At 49.6% G+C, this 21,261-nt stretch overlaps 2 protein-coding genes across 2 annotated transcripts; both read right to left on the bottom strand.

Annotated features, from left to right (window-relative positions):
• Positions 1-590: 590 nt before the first annotated feature.
• On the bottom strand, positions 591-13,835 carry LOC148653994 (sodium/hydrogen exchanger 2-like). The gene is made up of 12 exons (XM_088597133.1): positions 11,012-13,835; positions 9,540-10,003; positions 8,244-8,494; positions 7,255-7,472; positions 6,477-6,673; positions 5,562-5,651; positions 5,169-5,239; positions 4,402-4,554; positions 3,729-3,825; positions 2,635-2,745; positions 1,758-1,824; positions 591-1,430 (listed from the first exon to the last, which is right to left on the bottom strand). The coding sequence occupies exons 1-12, from the start codon at positions 11,223-11,225 to the stop codon at positions 1,219-1,221; spliced, it is 2,145 nt and encodes a 714-aa protein (XP_088453259.1). The 5' UTR covers positions 11,226-13,835; the 3' UTR covers positions 591-1,218.
• A 121-nt stretch (positions 13,836-13,956) lies between these two features.
• On the bottom strand, positions 13,957-17,310 carry LOC148653993 (TLR adapter interacting with SLC15A4 on the lysosome). The gene is made up of 3 exons (XM_088597130.1): positions 16,754-17,310; positions 15,613-15,809; positions 13,957-15,121 (listed from the first exon to the last, which is right to left on the bottom strand). Exons 2-3 carry the CDS (start codon positions 15,764-15,766, stop codon positions 14,316-14,318), a joined length of 960 nt encoding a protein of 319 aa, XP_088453256.1. The 5' UTR covers positions 15,767-15,809; positions 16,754-17,310; the 3' UTR covers positions 13,957-14,315.
• Between the last annotated feature and the right edge of the window lie 3,951 nt (positions 17,311-21,261).

The following is a 21,261-nucleotide window of genomic DNA, read 5'->3' as shown; positions in this document are numbered from 1 at the left end:
CACAAACACCCAGCACAGAGGAGACAACTGGTAGGTATTGTGTTTCATTGCATGCAGAGGGTCTCAGAAAGCCAGAGTATCTTTCTCCCAAATTGTTTCACATTCAGAACCCTACAAATGTGACTAATCCACCCTTCAGTGCTGCAGTTGGGAAAATACGATGCAGAGAATGACTGCATTTACAGCACAGGTTCCTACCATTTTGGTTCCAGTTCAAGGTCTGCGGCCCCTTGTTAGGTCATCTTGGGTGTGGCAGCAGCCAGGGATTTCATGACTAACAGTCAAAATGATCCCTGTCAGTAAGCATGCAGTGCAGGCACAGTTCAGAGAATCACACAGGATCTCTTAACTCATCTTCGAGGTAGAAATGCCCTTCCTCTTCCCATGTCTTCCCATTGTGGAAAACCATCTGGCGGGCGCAGGAAGGCCAGCCTTTCAAATCTGGATTCACTGAAAAACACCCCAATACGCCAAAAATGCCCCAATATGCGCCAAAAACACCCTAATACCCCAGCGGTCTGAAAACAAAGAGACACTTCTTCACACACAGGGTTGTTGAATTCAGCTACTAGATACAAAACGGCTTCCTGTCATTTTTAACCATTCTTTATATTCTCATGAGGGTCTGTCAATAACATTCCGTGGATACAATATATTGTACTTGCTATGACAACAAATGAACACAAGAGGGAAGTGTTGCCTTAGCATTTGCAAATCCTTAAATTGCAATTGCTACTGAGGACGTTGGTGACTCCCCTCAGAACTTCACTTCACTTTGAGTATTGGCATTACATTTACAGTACAATTTAAACAAATCAAAATAATAGGTAGATCTGTAGATTATCTCTCATTTTTCCTTCAGGTTCCAAATTGCAATTCAGTGTGCCTCTGCAAAGCACATAGGAGCCATCAGCACTAGAGACCAGGGGTGGTTTGCTGGCTCCGTGTACTTTTGCACTGGAACTGGGAGTGCTGGGTATCGTGCCGTGCCTGGGAGCTGGTCCTGCTGAAAGGAGTTCTCTACAGTAAGAGGTGACTCACTGCCTGGGTCCCGAGTAAGATCTGCACCAGGGGGCTCACCAGTCACATGGCCCTCCTGTCCCGTAGCTTCTGGCTTTGTGCCCCAGTGACACGGTGGTCTCTTCGGGTGCTTTTTAAATCTTCTGGGGGTCTCCTTGCAGGAACTCGTTTCCCTCTCCGGCTCTTCGCGAGAAGCGATCAGCAGCTACCACCCCTCTGCTCGTTTTCCAGACAGAAGCTGAGAATTTTTGGAGGAGGGCGAACCTGAGTGCCGGTTCCTGGCAGGTTTGGGGTCCCCCTAGCCTTCCCCTCAGATGTGTCCCCGCAGTGCCCCTGGGGCCCACTTGCGCCCCACTCTGAGGGGTTAAGGAGGGACCTGGGTCCCACAGCAGGCCCTTCGCTGGAGCCCTCTGGTCCGAGAGAGAGGGAGGGAGAGACAGGGTGTGGGTTCAGTCTGTGTACCGCAGGGGCATCAGAGTCATAGAGTTGGAAAATACTCCTGCCAGGGATTTCATGACTAAAAATCACAATTATCCCCTTCAGTCAGCATGCATTGCAGGCACAATTCAGAGGATCACACAGGAAGGGACTGATTTAAGAGGCCAGCCTTTCGTATCTGGATTCACCTCTTTAAAACACATGGCAGAGCTGTGAGGATCTAAAGTGAAGCGCAGTGTTGCAGCGCAGCTGAGCTCGCGGGGACAGAGGCAAGTCAGGTAACAGTGACAGTGACGTACCTGTCAGAGACCGGGTCAGACCTCTGGCTGTCTGCGGCTGTCTGCCAGCGTGGCCTTCACTGCCCCCCTGTGCACAGAAACAGGTACAGAACACACTCGCTAGACACGTCCCAAAAGCACCTTAAAGTGTACAAGCATTTACAAGATGCACCTAATAATAATAATACTTAACACTTCTATAATGCTTTTCTGGACCACTTCACTCTGTGCTCTTTACAGGTCACGGGGATCCCCCTCCACCACCACCAGTGTGCAGCCCCACCTGGATGATGTGCCAGTCTGCTCCCCACACACCAGCTCTCAGTGGGGAGGAGAACAGAGTGATGCAGCCAGTTCAGAGATGGGGATTATTAGGAGGCCATGATTGATAAAGATCAATGGAAAATTTGGCCAGGACACCGGGGTAACAGCACCACTCTACTCAAGAAACATCCTGGGGTTTTTAATGACCGCAGAGGGTCAGGACCTCGATTTTACCTCTCATCCGAAGGATGGCACCTTTTTTACAGTGTAGTATCTCCATCACCATACTGGGGCATTAGGACCCACACAGACCTCGGGGTGAGCTCCCCCTGCTGGCCCCACTAACATCTCTTCCAGCAGCAACCTTAACTTTCCCAGGAGTCTCCCATCCAGGCACTGGCCTGGCGCACACCTGCTGAGCTCCAGTGGGCTGCCAGCTGTGAGCTGCAGGGTGATGTAGCTGCTGGCTATACAATGTCCAGGCTATAGATGGCACCATTCTCCTTGCCTGACCTCGAACACAAGCACAGCGCTGCATGTACAACACCAGAAAGCTTGCCTGTGTGGCAGCTCTGCCAGTGAAGGAAACGAGGCCGCACGGCCCCTGTGTCTCCCCAGGCGCCCAGCGCGTTACCTGCCTGTCCGTCCCCAGGCTGCAGTGCCTCCTCAGGGCGGGCCGGCCAGGCAGGTCCCGGTCCGTGGTGACGTCGGGGTGAAGGGTGTGCCGGCTGTAGGTCTGCGTCTGCTGGAACACAGCGAGAGCCTCAGGTGACTCAGGGCTGTGACTGGGGGGGAGCAGGGACACAGGGGACGGGGAGCGACATCTCCCTGCAGCTTTGCCATTGCATGGAAAATATTATACTTAATCTCGTTTTTTCAGTGGCTTCCTCTTCCTTTTTTTACTGCTCATTCTATACTTAAATGTTTTTAACGTATATATTCAGCACAAACTCTGGCAGTGGTGCAAACATTCAAGTTTCCATGTGATAAGCCACACAACAGAAATACTTACAAGGAACATTCTCAGTTAGGTATATCTGTGTGTAATATAAATATACTTATGTGTATAGAATGCATGAGGGAGGTAAATCTCTGGATTTGTGACTGTCTGGTTGTGGGTTCGAGTCCCTGCTGAAGGCACTGCTTTACTACCTGGAGATAAGTACTTTACTCCAGTAGCTCCACTCCGCCCAGCTCATAATAATAATAAAAACTTTGATTTATAAAGCACCTTCCCAAATCCAAGGACACTATACATAGTGATAAAGAAAAAGACAAGACAGGTACAATAAAAACTAAAAGGGATTTGTCTCCAGAAGAGTAGGAGGAAGGGCGTTCCGCAGCAAAGGAGCAGCAACGGAAAAGGCACTGTCTCCTACGGTCCGAGATTTAGTCCTGCGTATAGTGGACAAAGGACCAGCCGCAGCGGAGGGGGGGGAGTGTAAACACGGAGGAGTTCAGAGACGTCAGATGGGGCCAGAGTCAGTCACAAGATCCTGTGAGTGTAGGTGGCGACCAGCAGGGGATAGACCTGCGATGAACCAGTGTCCTGGCTGGGCACATGTTTACAGCCTGCTTTACGCTATGAGCTCTGGTGCCTGCTCTTGCTTACCTTCAGACGCCCACGTAGAGACGCAGGCTCATGTAGACTCTTCGGGGTCGCCGGAAAAGCTAAGCATGTGCTCCCCCTCCCTGACAGGGGGGCGCAGTGCTCCCCGTCTTCCTCACCTTTCTGCTGATGCTGTGCAGGTTCCGGGACAGGAGCTTCCGGAAGCTCTCCACCTCCTCCGGCCGCAGGGGCTGGCTCGGGGGCGCGGCTTCTCTTCTGCCAGGACGGGAGGAGCAAGAGAGGGGCGATGAGGGCAGGAACTGAGAGCAGTACAGCGGGATTGTGGAGTACGGCCCTGAGCGTCACAACCCAGAGCCACAGAGAAACAGGTGTCAAATCCACAGTGCCTACAAGGTCAGGGAGTCAGGGAGACTGACCAGAGGAGGGCATTTGGGCATTTTAACCTAAGGCTGTTTGTAGGTCGGTATCTGTCGTTGCTAACAATCAATGGAAGTAATGGAGCCCGATGACGGCCTCCTTTGGGAAGCAGGCGGGGTCTGAGCTGCAGTCAATACATGGCACCCAGCTCTCAGATAAGCCAGTGAGGCAGATGCCTTTCTAGTTTTCTGGTTCAAATAAGAAAGAAAAAAGCGATTTTCAAGATTTTGCTGCTTCATTTTTGCTGAAAGTAAATGTGAAAATAGTAAGTACAAGTCGAAAGATCTGAAGCTCGAGTTCCAGTGTTTCAGGGCCTGGATGCATAATGCATTTTCCATGACGGTGAAAGTTTGCGTCAGTGTGTCTTGCACGTGGCAGGGGAAGTGGGCGTGGCGCGGGGTGCTCTATGCTCACGGGGGCACTGTGCTCTCCCCGAGCCCCTCGGCGTCTGGCCCCAGGATGTCTCTCTTCTCCAGCCTCTGGTACACCTGCACGATGCTGGACTGGGTCTGCTTGTCCGCCCGGATCAGATACCTCCTCAGGTACTTCTTGTTGAATTGCTCAAATCTAATGAGGACACCGGGAAACACGTAAAGGCAAGTTAAAACCAAATTCTCCCTGTCACTCCCACGGCTTTCGTTCTGTGCAAGCAAAGCCACAGCACAATGAGACCCAGTGCCACAAACACTTTTCAAAGAACATTGTTGTGTTTTGTGGCAACAGCACAGTAAAAGCATGGTAAAGCATAAGGAGGTATGGTGTAAGAAGGTGCAATGTGTTCAAAAGCATGGCAGTTTTATAAGCATGAGGGAAAAAAACAGTTCTGTGAAACTGACCATGTTGATCGCTTTTTAAACCCTTCACACACCTCTTGTGGCACAACATGCTGGTGACCCCCCCTCCCCCCCCCCGTCTTCCCCGGTCTCTAAACCCCCCAGCAGAGGAGGCTGCTACTCATTCACCATGCTGATAGGACTGGAGCACAGAGGGGCAGTTCCGAATTCTCCTGCAATCAGAAGCCCAGGGCCACCAGACCAGTGGTGCCGCACTACCGCACCGAGCTGCAGGACTTGACAGAAGCTGCTTGGAGTGGTTCCAGATGTCATGAGCAGGTAAGGGCAGCCGTGGGTCTGAGCACAGCAGCTCCAGGGGCCTCCTGGTGTCTGAAGATGCTCCCTCACCTGTCCTTCCAGTAGTTCTGTCCCCACTGGGCAGTGATGTCCTCTATCCCCACCAGCAGGTGGTCTAGGAGCTGTGGGCACAACAGCACAGGAAGTGTCAGCTCATCAGCACTGTGGCTGCTGCGTCCTGCTGGTGACATTGGCTGATTTTGTATTAAATCACAGTAAGTTAATTCGAATTATTTGCACAGTGCCTTAAGGGTGCTCTGTGTCCTCATCAGTTATCGTACACATCTTTTCCTTTTTACACGCCAGCGCTCGGGTGTGAGCGATTTACAAATGTGCAGACTATGTCTCCTCGTGTACTTTCTGAATGCCCCGATGCTGGTGGGCATCGTTTCAGCTGTCGAGAAAGACGTCTGCCTTGACCACTGCGGGCTCTCTCTCAGGTACCCGGATGTGGATCTCCTCGCTCACAGTAGGGGGCGCCTTCTTCCTTCTCTTCACCTCCAGCAGCTCCACCAGTGGTTTGATCGTCATGCCCTGCGACAGAAGAGCACTTCCTTTACTCAATGACACTCAACGTCCCCTTTCCCATGTGTTTCTGTTAGGATTTTAATATTATCAGTTAATTTGCAGGAGCTACTTCTGAGCACTGTAGATGTTAAAACATTCCATTTCCTCCAGTGTCCTCTGTGGACGGTCACTGATCGCAGACTGTGCTGTAAGAGCAGTGATAACTGTGTATTTCAGAAACGATTCAATTTCATTTGAAAAGTGCATTATCTCACAGCGCACACTGACCTGGGTCCCACATATTCCCCTAAGAGGAGTCGAAATGGAACTGAGAGCGAAAGAAGAGGTTTAATTTCACAGCAGCACTGCCCAAGCAGGAATCTCACTTCCTGTGGTTTGGTACTCGCACCTAGAACAATGACCGCAGTGTAAATGCCCTGTGTGTGTGTCACATGTGTAAATGTGTGTGTAACGTGTAGCTCCGCCCTGCCCATGCTGGGATTCGGTCACTGTCGCTCAGGTGCTCAGAGTGGACATGGCACCAACCTGTACTGCACCAAAAGCGCAGGTCTTCTGCTGCAGCAGGACCCACACTGAGTTTCAGGGGGCTCGCTTCCCTGCACTGACCTCTGGCACATGCGCCAGTAGGGTCACTGTGCTGAACGGCAGCTCTGGGTTAAATTTTCCACGACATGCTGGGTCAGAACCGTCTCAACGAAGGCAGTCTTGTGCAGATGAGTTTATCTATTTAAGAGTGGGGTTGTTATTCTTCCTACGATTCACATATTATGATAGAGTGGTCATATGACGACTGGCTGGTAGCCCAGCGAGAAAGAGGGTGATGCAAAATACCTGTACAAACACAGTGAAGAGGATGACCACGATGGTGGTGGTGATGAAGAGCCTCTTCTTGGGGAAGTCATCGATCAGGAAGACCAGGGAGAAACAGATCGCCCCCCGCAGGCCGCCGTAAGCAATGATGAACTGGTCCTTGAAGGTGACAGGGTTCCTGCGCAGCCGGTTCACCAAGGCGGTCAGAAAGAGCACCCCTGAACCACATGAAGGAGATGATTAGACTAACACTGACCAGGCCATTACTGGACCTGCTGCTTTGCACCTGTGAATGACGGATATCTACTCTGTTCCTACATCAAACCCAATTGCAGAGCTGTAGTTTCCACACCTGGTCTACATAAATAATCTGATAATTGGGTCAATTAAGCAATTGAGACCTAGTTGGAATGAAAGTCATAAAACCCTGTAGCTCCAAAGGAGAACTGGAGACCCAAGTGGGCACACATATAGCATAGTGTAAATAAGATAGCATAGTACATCTTGGTGGGAAATACAAAATGAGCCAAATTAACTTTATGCTAATAGTCACACATACAAGTATCTTCATCGCACTACTGTGGAACTCAGTGCTCAGGACCTATGGCTTTTCTAATGGACTCAATCCCATTCCAGGTAGCTGGAGTCATTCCAGCTGGTGTAATGTAACTCAGCTGTGACCCAGAAATACACCTTGGTGAAGTCCATGCCTGGCTGTCGCCAAGCCACTCTTTTCCATGCGTGTCTGTGTGCAAGGGGCTACATGCGTGTGGGTGCCCGTGTGCAGTAAGGCACGTGCCCAGAGCCCTCCAGAAGAGGCAGAAGAAGAGAGTGAAGGAGACGAAGGCCCAGCTCCACATGTGTGCGTCCTGGATGGTGGACACGCCGAGGAAGATGAAGATCAGGGTCTCGCTCACGCTGCTCCACATCTTCAGGAAGTACTTGATTGTGGTGTGGGACTTCTGGGACACATTGGCTTCGACGTACTGCTTCATGGTCACAGCACAGGTCACGATCCTGCGACAAACACGGGTGAGCATGACTTAGCCACCGATCACAGTCAGAACCGTAACACCAACAACCTGCTCCTCACATGGTTGATGAAGACCTTGTCACAGAGCCATTTGCCATGTCTCTCACAGGCCCTACAGGAGAGTCAGGTGCAGGTAGGATCAATCCACAACTGTCCAACCCAGGCACCATTATCACAGGTGTGTGGTTGTACTACGCTAATCACTGTCACAGAAGCCCCGACTGGATCAGGTGATATTGGGCACTATGGGGCTTGACACTTGCTAGCACCTTACTGCCTTTTTAGAAGCTCTTCTTTCACATTTTAACAGCAAGAGTTTGCGTTTCCTTTCCTGAAAGAGTGTGATAGACGTACAGTAGCTGGTGGAAAAGGCTTTTGTCATACGGCTCACAAAGACACAGGCAGGCTGGGGGCCTGCATTCCCTCTGATGAAGAACTGGATACGATGCATTGCCTGAGTACGATTACATAAATGCGGCTCAGCAAATGAGCAATATAAAAATAAACTAGCTCTTCATTATTAATACCTGGGTCGTCACTGAAGTACCGCTCCTGGCAGTTTGCAATCAGTTGTTTAAAACATGCTAGATACATTTCAAAACAATTGTTTGCTTCAATTGCTCGAAGAATGCAGTTGCATTGCAAGACTGGCTGGGTTTGAGCTGTTTCAGCTGCTGGCAGCGGACTCTTGGGTCGAGTCACATGGGTTGCCGGTGGCACCGAGAGCCGGCGTGTGAAGTTCCCTCGGCACTCACGCCACGATCCCGGAGAGGCGGAACATCTCGGAGGTGAGGTAGGACAGGTAGCTGTAGAGGAAGACGAAGAGCGGCGCGATGACCTGGACCCGGGCGGTGCAGCGCGTGGTGAGGGCGGCCATCAGCCCGAAAGCCAGCCCCACGCAGAGCCCGCCCAGCCCCACCAGCAGGAGCTGGCACACCCCCGCTGCCACGTCCGCCCCCGACACGCTCGGCAGCCGCAGGAACGACTCGAACAGCTTGTACAGGACCTGCAGGGCACACAGGGGACAGGCAGCACTGCTCCTCTGACAGCACCGACCTGGGGCTGCCATTGAATCAGCAGTAAACAAGTCGGAACAGCGAGTGAGCAAGGCCAGCATCTCCCCCTGAATTCCTCAACTTAGAAATCTCCGCTGTTCCCAAATGCCTCATCCTACACCCCCACCCATTGAACTATGAGTAGGTTCTTTTCCCTCACTGCTGTGTTTGTGCTCAGTGGCAGCGTGTCGCTGTTTGTCTCTTTATCCAGCCTGTGTCGGTACATCACTCAGGGGAATGATAGAAACATGTTTTCGGAAACAGGTTTTTTTGTGTTGTTTCCTATATGCTGTGTTACTTAAGGAATGAATGAAAGTGTTCGCTGTCAAAAGCTATTCTTCAGTTTTCTGCATTAGGAGTGACGTCCAACACCTCGCCCCTATTCCCTGACCGTAACCAGCGCTCAGAAATACCCCCATCCCATCCTTGTCCTTTGCTCCCTCTCTTCTGCCTCCCTGCCTCTCACAAAGAGTTCTGCATCACTGTCTTGTAAAAATAAAGGAAACAAGCCCCCCGTCTTTACAAAATCAAACACCAGTAATGTGCTGGATGAAGTTGGTCCCTTTCTATATTTAAAGTGCTTTGGGATCCTTAGGGATGAAAAGTGCTATTTAAATGCAAGGTGCTAATTAATTTCAGAATTCTGTACGCAATGAAAAAACGAATCTATCTATCAACTGATTGATTATTGTTATTTTAAAAATTGTCAAATTAAAGTAACTTTACAAGTTAGCCTTCAAGTTAACTTGTAAAGTCAAGCAACCATTTGATTGATTATGGTTATTCACAGAAATTAACTTGTACACTGAAAGGGGAGATTTGGCCAAGTCTATTGCTCTCGAGCCCAATTTGCACTCCTTTTACTGGGAGAGGACTGAGAGACTTGGAGGTACAAGCCCGACGAAACACAGCTGGACCATGGGAAAGATCTGGGCCCCATCCTGGTCTGCGGAATGGAGCCGTTTTAGGGATGCGGGGCCCACCGCCCTCACGCACCACGGTGACGGCATCGTTAAGCAGCGACTCCCCGAACACCAGGATGTGCAGCTGCTCGTTGACGTGGATCTCCTCGAAGACGGACAGCACCGCCACAGGGTCCACCGCCGCGATCAGGCTCCCAAACAGCAGGCTCTGCAGCACGGACAGGTCACCCAGACCCCAGGGACCCGCCTGGCACACGCCGTACAGAGACAGCCCGATTCCCAGCGCGTTCCACAGTGTGCCCAGCACTGCATACCACAGGATGGTGCCCAGGTTCTCAAAAAACAGGCGGATGGGCAGGAAGTAGCCGGCGTCCAGCACAATGGGTGGCAGGAGGTACAGGAAGAAGGCTTCCGCGCTCAGGAGGGGCGGGGCCTCGTGCCTCACACTGTAGATGACCCCGCCCACCAGCAGCCCCACCATGATGAGCAGGCAGCTCTCGGGCACCACCGCTGGCACTCGGCCTGACCAGTGGAACCCTGCCAGGGTAGAGGTGGGGAGATGGTCAGGAGGCGGGACACAGAGCCTGGCCAATGAGGGAGATGGTCAGGAGGCGGGGCACACAGCCTGGCCAATGAGGGAGATGGTCAGGAGGCGGGGCACACAGCCTAGCCAATGAGGGAGATGGTCAGGAGGCGGGTCACACAGCCTGGTCAATGAGGGAGATGGTCAGGAAGCGGGTCACACAGCCTAGCCAATGAGGGAGATGGTCAGGAAGCGGGTCACACAGCCTAGCCAATGAGGGAGATGGTCAGGAAGCGGGTCACACAGCCTAGCCAATGAGGGAGATGGTCAGGAAGCGGGTCACACAGCCTAGCCAATGAGGGAGATGCACAGGAGGTGCGGCACACAGCCTAGCCAGTGAGAAAACACTCAGCCCATGGGAAAGTCTTGGATTAAGCAAGAGGAATATTTTAAGGCTGTGATACTGATTAACTTCAAATATCAGTGTTAATACATTGTCACAGGGCTATACAGGGTACAGACAATGTGAACCTTTGATTGAAAAGTCCGTATAGCAGATCAAGAAAAAAATGTATACTTTTATTTAACAAGCCAAGTCAAGTAGCAATGGTTAAACATTTTTATCCCTTTATTTTACCAGGTCTGTCAATTTCTGAGAACAATTTCCCATTTCCAGTGATGACCTGCAAACCCATTTATACAGCAGGGCATTTACTTTAGCAATGTAGAACCTTGCTCAAGGGCACAACAGAATCCCGCTCTGGAAATGAGCCTTCAGCTCTGTGCTCCAGAGTCTGTAGCCCTAGCCATTCCAAACTGCTGCTGCCTAATTTATGGGAGAATATTGGACAACCCTATGAAAATGTCATGCAATACGACTGCATCAACATAGAAATCAATACAAAAACAATTGTGTTAGATCCGCGTGCAGTGCAGTGTTGCCTCAGAACACTATTTTTGTGGAGATGCAAAAAGTCCGCAAAACAGCCCCCCCTTTTAAAAATCTAGAACGCCTTGCTTACCAAGTTTCGCCAGGGACGCCAGCATGATCCAGAGCCCTATCTCAAAGGGAGCCTGCACATGATGGTAGTCCACGCTGAAGACCCACGGCCTCCGGGGCTCCCGGTGTGTGGTGGTCAGCGGGGGGCCGCTGGTGTTGCTGTAGGGCACAGGCGGGCGCTGTTCCGAGGAGACAGCCAGGGCAGCCTGGAGCAGGCAGCACAGGAGAGGGAGCATCGCCGCTGTGCTGACAGAGACTGGCCCGGGCACAGCGCAGGAACTGGGGAGAGTGGCAGGTGGAGCACTGCTGACAGGGCATGCCCACCTCCCCACCGAGCCCCCCAGGGACGCTGCTGTCCAGTGCAGCAGCTGACTAATTGATGCACTCAGACTCTAATGTGCCCCTGCGCTGACTGTATCGACAGAGCCGTTCAGTAATGGGCTTTTACAGAGCCTGCCAGTTCATCATGCCATCACTTTTCACGATGGAAAACCAGATCTCAGTGCTGTATTTGTTTGTCCATTAGCTCACTTGAGCTTGTGATATCTTTGTGCTTTGCTTATCTTCAGACAGGCAACTTCAAAAGCCACATCCAATCCTAACCTGTTACCTTTTTGTTGTTTTGCACATTGCCTGTTGTTGTTTTTTTGCACATCGTCTGTTGTTGTTTTTTGCACACTGCCTGTTGTCTCTGTCTTTCTTTTGCTACACAATTGTATTGTTGTTGTTTATTTTTTCTCTTTGTACTACTTATGTCCAAGAGCTAGCTAAATAGCATTTCGTTATACCATATACCATGTCTATGAGTTTAATGACAATAAACTTGAAACTTAAAACTTAAAACTTAAACTTTAACTTTAACTTTAACACATCTCTCATCGAACAACGTTTCAGCTTGGGAGAGGAGGAACCACAGAGTTACCAGAACCTTTTAGCGTGATGTGAAAGATTTTTCAGCACACGTCCCGGAGGATGGAAGAACATTATCTCGCCCACTTCCTCCTGCCGATAAATAAATATCCCGCTTCCTGCTGACTCGCTGCTCCTTTCGGTTTCGGATCCCTTACTCTGCCCCATCTCCGCCCTTGCTGCAGCTCCCAGACTCATCTGGCAGGACAGAGAGGGAGGTGCTAACAGCTGCAATTATTACAGTGTCTTTCTCCTCAGCCAGGCAAGTTACCCCAGTAAAGCTCTAGATTCAAAATCACACCTCTTCTCCCTCATGACTGGGTTTTGACCCAACCTCCGAATTACAATTTGTGTGAAATCAGCATTTGAAAACTATCCCATATACCACAGGTTTTTGTAGCACAAAAACATGCAATCATGTTAGTTGTACTGTGTCTCTCTTTCACTGTGTCTCTGACTTCAGCTGACCTTGACCTTTGACCTCAGTGACCTCTGTGCAGCCAGAGCTAGGGTCAGAAAGAAGGAGCAGGTGATACATGCCTGGTTGTTCCGCAGAGACTCAGGATGACCATCTGTGTCACTGGGCTGTAGGTAACACCCCAAACTAAGGACAGCACAGGTCTCAGAAGGTAAGAGATATATCGTATAACTATCTCCCAGATCTATGAGTCAGGCTGTAACAGATTTACTGTTCTGAGGTTGGATTCATGCTGATAGCTCATAGTTCATCCAGAGTTTTGAAGATAATCATCCAGTTATAACCATACTGTAGACAAGATCTACACAGAATGCAGTGTAAGTGTGTAAGTTAAAAGGTAAGTACATAAACTCAACAACATAAGAAAGGTTACCAGTAAGATCAGGTCTTTCAGCCCATCCAAGCCTGTTCGTAGCTAATTAATACAAAGTTCTCATACAGCTGTTTCTTGAAAGAAACCAGGGTATCAGCTTTGAAAGCATGGCTGGGCAGCTTGTTCCACACCCCCACCACCCTTTGGATAAAGTAGCCACCTTGACTTAAAATTTGGATTTTGAAAAAGAGTTTGAATATTTCTTCTCCCTGATGTACGAATTAGTTTAAAAATCTTTTACATAATTGTTATTTTTATTACCATTTTCACCTGTTTGAACATTGCTGGTGTAAGTTTAAGTTTGTTTTAAAACACAGTGGCCATGTTGTTACTTTCAAAACATGACAGCATGTGGCTTTATTACTGCAAGAACCAGAAAGCGGATGTTTTAGAGCATTTTGACTAGCTGGAATCTATGAAGCATGCAGATATATAAATATACAGGGGTGGCCACTGAGTCACAGAGCACTGCTGATGAAAGAGATGCAGTCACTGTGTATGACAGCAGTGATATATTATGAAAATCATTCCATTTCACAAAAAGGGGAACTGCTGTTGTTGTTTCATCATGGCAAAAAGCAATTGTTTGATTTTTTAAAGTATATTAGTGATATTCTCTTAGAGTATGTTAATGTCACCCTGCATTATTGTACATAACAGTAAGAAGCATGTAGAATGATGTCAGTAACAAGCTGATTGTGTTTATTTCTTGAAACGGTGAAGTTAGCTCTCTTTCTGTAATGGTAACACCTAAGTTGAGTACTTCAGGACAAGGCCGTTTTAACTATGTCAGTCACTGGGCAAAAGCATTTACCTCGAACAGCTGCAATTTCTCAATCATTATGCATGCTCTCCGAAGAGAAATAAAAAAATCTTATAAGATTGTGTACTGAATCTTAAGGTTTGTATTCTGAGCAAAAATATTAAAATATCTATTTCCTCCATATCTATGGCCTTTTTCCTCTGGCGCCCTGCTTCGCAGTCGCTAATTCTTTAGATACAGGGAAAGTCAGATTGCTTATTAAACCCTGAGTTTAAATCCCTTTTTGTAAGACAAAACGAGCACCCTTGTGCACTATAATAAAGTGATACAGAGGTTCTACTCTGGCATGTCTCAGATCTCCCCAGAGGAAGCGGTGGGGTGTGTCAGCTCTGTATTTGTGCAGCAATTAAAAATAGAGAGAAAGTGTCAGAACCACAACCGTGGTGTAGTTCACTAATTTATTTTTAAACAATTCTGTACAGAAATCAGGGCAAGAAAAGCAGAATCAAGCTGCTTACAGTTCAGGCTTGATGTATTATCCTAAGAGGAAAAATATAAACTGCACTTCCAAGGACACAGATAACCTGTTGTCCAGCACAGTATATATAAATATAATTCTATAACCAAAAGGGAGATTTTGGGAGGCCACAAAACAGATCATTGTGGGGTGAAAACCATTCAGTCTTGTGCTACAAACCATTCGTTCAAGAGATCTGTCAGGAGCTTCTTCCTGAATGAATTGTGTAACAGTAGCTACAAACAGAATGTGAAATGGCGTCAGGGTGCAGGTCCGGTGGCTGTCTCTAGAGGGCGGTGTGGAGCACACCAGTAACAAGAGGGGGGGGCTTCTTCTTGGCCGGTTCTGGGAACTTCCTCGGCTCCATGTTGGAGATGCGCAGGACGGGGGAGCTGATTTGGCCGCTGCTGCTGCTCCGGGTGCTCAGGTAGTTGATGACGATGCTGCGCGCTCGGTGAGCGTCCAGTCCTTGCTCCTGCGACAGCTGCAGGCTCAGCTGCTGGACGTTGTACTGCACGAAGCTGGAGGGCAGGGCCCGGCTCGGGGAGGCGCACTTGGCCAGTCTGTCCTGCAGGTACTGCTTGTACACCTCCAGCAGTTTGGTCTCCAGGTAGGTGTTGAGCATGGAGTTGGAGAGGGGCTCCCGGTTCAGGCCGATGCTGCTGTCCATGGCCAGATAGCCCTCGTCCGCCAACGTGTCCCCGTGCCTACTGGCGCGCTCCTGCGCCCCCCAGTCCGGGAGCTGAGGCCCAGACCGCAGGGGCAGGGGCTCCAAGGCCTCCAGGGGCTCCAGGTCTCCCGACTGCAGCAGCGGGCCCAGGCGGGCCTCGCAGTTCGGCCCCAGGCCGATGGGCCCGGAGAGCGGTGAGCCCCGGTCCCCCACGTGGTCCCCTCCGATCTGCAGGTCCGGGTAGTCTTTGCATATGCTGGTGCACCCCCAGGAGCGGTACAGCTCCAGGCCCCAGGGGCCCCCGTCGGCCGCGCTGCCCAGGGCGGAGCTGGCACCGCCGGTCCGGGGTACGCCCAGGGGCGGCGTCTTCTTCGGACTCTGGCACGGGTCCTGCTCCGGGCTGGGTGTGTCCTCCCGCACCGCTGCAGGGAAAAGAGTGCGACGTGATTTCCTGCACGAGGCGCCGAGCCAGCTCTCGGTTCGTCGTCTTTCCTTCTGCTGTTGGGAGTTTTCTCACACAGCTTGTCCACTGATTCACCGGCTCTCAAGCTAAGATCCAGCTCTTTTAAATTCGGCTTTGATTTGCTTGACAGCCCTTGCTAACACTAATGAGAACAATCAAATGCCTTTTAATATACGCCCCTGTACTATTTCAAACACACCGGTACTGACCAACGTACCAGCAACGTTCCTGCACCTGTGGTGTAAATGAGAGCCTTGTCTATGAGTGTCAGAGTTAGACTGACGTTTGTGTTTGAGGCTGCTCCATGTTGTGCTAAGTATTGTGTACCATGCATATTACCTGTGTCTGGACTGCTCACACTTTTGGAGGCTCAGTTCAGCTAAAGAATACATCTGCAACTGAGGACATCACCCCCCCCCCAGCCCAAACTGCGCAGTTCCCAGTGCCTACCTCCCAGAATCACAAAGTCTCCATGCAGGTCTTCCCAGGAGTCCTGATGGGATTTCCTGCTGGGCCTGGGCCTGGGCCTGCGGGGACAAGCTGCGGCAGTGGCACTGAGGTCCTCCCTGTATTCAATAGCCCTGAGAAACCCTTCTGCTAGCATGGCTGTGCCAGGGGACAGGACGGTACTTCTGGGGTTGAAGGTGCTTTAAAAAAATCAAAGAAAGGGCAACAATTACAGAAAACACCACCACTGCAATAGAAACCAGAAAACGGATTTCACTTGTAGACCGCATGAGCAGTAGACTAGATGACACTTCAAAGACAGGCAAACAGTTCCCTCCTGCATGTTAGGAAACTTTGTCCCCTGCTGCAGCAGTATGCTCCAGAACACGTGGGCAACTGTGTGGATCTGCCTTGATAGTGAAAAACATTAGCTGGTGCACATATCCCTGGATCCAAACTAACGCAGGAAGTGGTTTCATGACACCAGCCTCGACCTTTTTTGTCAGGGGGGTGGGTCGCTTAGGTGGGCTGATTCCTTGCGGACATGCACACACATATACCCCCAAGCCGTCTGAGATTAGCGCATGAGCAGCGATAGTGAAGGTCCGAACACGGGGGGGGTGGAACAGCCCACCCACTGTCCTTTCACTACGAGGGTGTCTGTAGCCCTGCGACAACGGGCAAGGGGACAGAAGCGAAAACCAGGCGGAACAAAGCAGGCTGCCAGCCGGCAGAGAGACACTGGAGGAAGCGGGCTCAGGTGGGCATCATTTTCACTGACTCCTCCCCGCCTGCGAGTCTTACGGTGGATCATCCACCCAGCAGCTATTTGTTCTGTTGACTTGCCTTCACCACTCCAAGCTACCGGACAAAGCTACTGCTTCGGGACAGCAAAACAAGCACGCGCTGCTCCAGGGGCACCAGGATGTTTGAATAAAAGCGCAGGATTAGCAAAGCACAGTAAAATCGAGGACTAAAACATCGTGCCGCCTGTGGGAAAAAAGAAAACTCAAAATCATGGTGGACTGCACATGCACCATGGTGACATTGACAGGGTGCTCCGTCTACAGCTTTCCAATCTGAAAGAGGTCAGTGATCAAGGAGCCGTCTCTACACGGCTGTGAGTTCCCCAGCAGATACGTACCCACAGGGAAGGCGGGCTGTGGCGTCAGTGGGCCTCCCGCGGCGTGGAGGACCTCCGTCGGCCTGCTGTGTGTAGGGGCGCGTGGCCGGTCTGCTCGCAGGGTGCTGTCGCCTCCAGCCGTGCGCTGATCAAGAGTGACTGCGGAGGCAGGGTGCTCGGGCAGCTCTTTCCTTAACTTCTGCAAACGGACGCTGAAAGAGGAACTTGCAGAAAATGCTCCTAATCATAGTGCAACACAGAGAGCAGCAGCCCTGTGGGTGGAAAATGCTTCTTTTTTTTTTTTTTTGAGCAGCAACACCAATGAGATTTCTTTTCTGTTCTGTGGTCTCCCTACGTGTGCTTGACGAAGCTGACTGTCCTTGCTCCATGACGGCGATGTGAGGTCTGTGAGTTGGTGGAGGCTGGACTGTCACACGATCATGGCGGCAAATGTCAGTTCGATGACCTCTGACATTATGACTAGACTAAGCTTATGTAGGACAAGACAGACTACATACAGCACACACCCACTAATGTACACCTGGTGCCCTTTCATAGAATAATAATAATAATGAATAATTGCTTACACTTGTATAGCGTTTTTCTGGACACTCCACTCAAAGCGCTTTACAGGTAATGGGGTCTCCCCTCCACCACCACCAGTGTGCAGCCCCACCTGGATGATGTGACGGCAGCCATAGTGCGCCAGAACGCTCACCACACATCAGCTATCAGTGGGGAGGAGAGCAGAGTGATGAAGCCAATTCATAGAGGGGGATTGTTAGGAGGCCATGATTGGTTAGGGCCAATGGGAAATTTGACCAGGACGCCGGAGGATTGTTAAATCGGATAAACTAGTACAGGGTATTCAGTCAAAGTCACCTTTGGGTTTTCCAAGCATTGAAGAACAAGAGACATTGACATACCTAGAGTATATGATTTCTTTGCTGGCATATGTAAATATTCTTGATCATCAAAGTAGCGTAATCTGCTCAGAGCTAAGAAAGCATTTACAGCCTGATGGATTCAGGATTTCATGCTGCCAATAAGCGCGAGGCAGTGTCTGCGTGTGTCATGAGTGTAAACTCAGTTTATGGGTTTTTTCTGAGTTTTTCCTGCTGATACACCACCCTGTTCTGAGCCCCATCATAGTGAAACTCAGACACAGAAGCCCGTGATTTTCAAATGCTGGAGGGACTAGTACTGTAGACCTTGTGTTTTGCCCCAGGTGGTGATAGAGCTTTGTTGTAAAGTGCTGCTGTCATTTTCCACCTTCCTCCACCTCCTGCTCTTCTCCTCCTTCACCTCGGTCTTCCTTGCCCTCTCCTTCGGCTCTCCTCTGATGATTAAGATGCAAGAACGGACCCGTTGCGAATTAGGGGAGATTATGGACCAATTTGTTTTGCAGTAATGGATTTGGGTTTTGCAATCACGAAGCTGTGCTCGTGCAGTGTGCCTGGTAATCCCCTGATGTGCAATACTGCGTTTGACAATTAAAGTACATGTGTACACCCCCTCTGAGGCTTCTTAATTCCTCTTAATTCCCTGTTTTCCTTTTTAACTCTCAGGGCAGCATGGACAGAATTTCATAAGGCCAATGGTCTGATCACACGAATCTACACTTGCATTAGAAATGCATTATCGCTGCTTCAAAAGTACTGATGCTTCACAGTGTGAGCAAAAGTGGAATAAGGAATAAACTGTGGTACAATCGATCTTCTGAGACAAGGAGGTTGCAAAGAAAAATACAACTGCGCCCGAGTGCTTATTTGAGATGCACTTTTCTGCACAATGACTGAATAATCCTCTAGTTTTTCTGGTCGATAAGATCGCAATATTGTTTATACTGCCAGCTTATACTGGCAGGTTTGGAAGTAACTCCCAAGAGTAAGAGTTTTTTTGCTTGATTGATAGTAGCAGAGGAAACTCATTAACAGCGCTTTTATAGTGGGGAATTATAATGTTTCGGAACTGATAATGGGACTTGGCGTGGATATAGAGGTATTCTTGATTCTGGATGGAGGTGAACTCCTTCTGTGTGGAGCCTGAATGTTCTCCCCATGTTTGGGTGGGTTTTCTGGTTTCCTCTCATTTCACTGTGCTTCTTTGACCCTTACCCTGAATATTTATATTTTACAACATCGTAATAATCCTGTTGCGTGATGTATTTGTAAAATGATCATTTCTTTCCTTTCGTCATAGAGGAAGAATATGACTTACCGTACTTAACCAGCGAGTACCTACACCAGGGTCAGCTTCAGTCCTTCACAGGCAGAACGCTGCCACCTAACGAGCATGACATTCACAACACCTGTCTAGGTGACTCTGGAAAAACCCCACAATGCTCTCACCATTATGTGACACTTTATGTGACTCTTCTTTAGCTGTAATTAAACAGCAGCTCAATTTATCAAGTCATCCCTTTTCGAACTGCTTTATCCTGCTCAGAGTTGGGCCTATCCCAGCAAGCCATGGGTACATAGGAGGTACACAGTCCATCACAGAGCACACACCGACACCAACACATCCCCCCACCAGAGCCACCTTTCCCAGAAGCCAATTAGCAATGCTTGCACCGTTAATGTAGGTCACTTGTAAAACACGAACAAAGTGGACAGGTGTCTGGCAGGCAGTGCCAGATGTTGGCACATGGGGAAATTAGATGATGTTGCCCGTAACTGCTTTTCAGCCGAACCTGGATGTCAGTGTGGTAAAATGACTCCTGCTTTACTAAACCTGGAACCTGGCCCACACTGGATTTATTTACATCACCCAATTTCAGGCAGTTTCACTTGCCTTTTAACGTGTCCTTTGGTCCATAGTTTGTGCTGTTGTATTCAAGGGCAGTTTTGCAAACTTTCCACTGTTTCTGCATCTCACCGTACTCTAAAGAGCCAAGCCACAAGGTTCTAGATCGCTTTGCTCCTTTTTGTGCTCCGTCTTGTGCATCCAGCTGCCTTTTGGACATAAGAATTTCCCATGCTCCTCTGGGAATTTCCTTCAGTCGGATGTGTTCTGACTGTCAAAACACTTGTTAGCTGCCAGAAATGCCCGGTCCAGCCTTCAGCCTGAGTAGAGCAGAGCAGGGGTGACCTTGCACTTTGAAACCCCTGAGGACTTGTGCTGGAGCTTCGTGGCCAGACGACTTGAGATTGCCTTCAGAGGAGCACCGGGGAGGGTGGAAGACTCTTCAGAAGGTCTCTCCTCTGTTCCCTCCCACTCATTCCCTGCTCAGGCCCGGGGTGAGCACAACACACACAGGACAGCGCACAGCCTCTCTGGACTGGAGCTGTCGGACAACAGCACTCTGCATTCAGACACTAGGAATAACAACACCCAAGAACTAAGCGTACCCAAAGGTTTTTGGAGTGTTTTAGTCACAACTGATTACAAGATGTATTACAAATGACGGACAGCTGAGGCTGTGGAAACTTGGCTATTGTCATCCCTCTGGAACTTTTGTTATAAACTTCATTCAATTTCCTGTTGGTTGGAAACGAACACAACCAAGTTAACTGGCTGGGGCCGTGCAGCCCCTCAGTGCAGGCAGCTCTCAGTGTTCATCCCTATTCAGCAGCCCATGTTTCTCCCCTGGCACACTGCTGTGCCATGCAAACCCCTCTCCCCTGGCACAGTGCGAACGGTTGCACGACGACCTTTGCTATCACAGCAGTAGAAACGGTTGAAGTCAGCTTGTGTTGACATTGGAAGCTCATGTTAGGAAATAAGACACGGGCATCACGTTGCTTGGATAAGACACTTGCTCTGCCTGAAACATGGATACATGACTTTATTGGATCAAGATTCTATTGCTGTAATGTCTTACTGGAATATCATCTAGAGTACTAAATAAGCTTCACTGCGTCCCTACTTCTGCAGTTCACGTGCCTCAAGTTTAATGTATCATCTCGTAAAGTAACTCCTGTCCTCTCTATATTGCACTGGCTGCCAGTGAAAATTAGACTGAAATACCAGACAAGTGTACCCTGGTTCACAAGGTTATGTAACTATTTAAACAATATTTGAATGTTGGAAACTTCTGGGGCTTTTTCACCCTTCTCTTTTGTCTTGTGACCCTGTGACACAGCACTGTGTGTGAGCTACTTCCACCTGTACAACATCTGAGGCAGTGAAGTCATGCTGTGTTACGCACTGCTGGGCAGGAGGTTATCAGGGCGCTCAGACCAGTCTCTGTATGTCTCCAAACAGGACTGCCGGCCTGCAGATTTATCACAGGAGTCTCTGTGTGGAGCAGAATGCGTCTTGCTAATAATACACATTCTTGACAGCCTCTCACTGCCCTCAAATTCCACCACAGAGAATCTGACTTGGCATATTAAGAAAGAGCAAAAACAAATATGACTAGCTCTCAGAACTGCAGGGCTCCCAGGCACAACAATTTCCTCTTCTATTTCTTAATAAATTACAAAGCAGCAGCTGTGCATCAGCACATGATTGTGCTGATCGGTCTGCGTGTCCCGACACTTCCTGTGTTGCCCATCTGCTCTGGGTTTAAGGAATGCGGTAGG

Source organism: Lepisosteus platostomus, chromosome 10, assembly GCF_059453375.1.
Source record: "Lepisosteus platostomus isolate fLepPlt1 chromosome 10, fLepPlt1.hap1, whole genome shotgun sequence".
In the NCBI taxonomy this organism is placed as follows: domain Eukaryota; kingdom Metazoa; phylum Chordata; class Actinopteri; order Semionotiformes; family Lepisosteidae; genus Lepisosteus; species Lepisosteus platostomus.
This window is presented reverse-complemented; position numbering and strand designations above follow the sequence as displayed.

What these genes read in the sequence shown, in the direction of transcription:
- LOC148653994 (XM_088597133.1), bottom strand. Translation starts at nt 11,225, where the DNA reads ATGCTCCCTCTCCTGTGCTGCCTGCTCCAGGCTGCCCTGGCTGTCTCC. An exon ending in CCTCTTCTGGAGGGCTCTGG is followed by an intron (nt 6,674 to 7,254) that starts GCACGTGCCTTA and finishes CATGTGGTTCAG; the next exon opens with GGGTGCTCTTTCTGACCGCC. An exon ending in GCGAGGAGATCCACATCCGG is followed by an intron (nt 5,240 to 5,561) that starts GTACCTGAGAGA and finishes TTGTGCCCACAG; the next exon opens with CTCCTAGACCACCTGCTGGT.
- LOC148653993 (XM_088597130.1), bottom strand. Translation starts at nt 15,766, where the DNA reads ATGCTAGCAGAAGGGTTTCTCAGGGCTATTGAATACAGGGAGGACCTC. An exon ending in AGACTTTGTGATTCTGGGAG is followed by an intron (nt 15,122 to 15,612) that starts GTAGGCACTGGG and finishes TTTTCCCTGCAG; the next exon opens with CGGTGCGGGAGGACACACCC.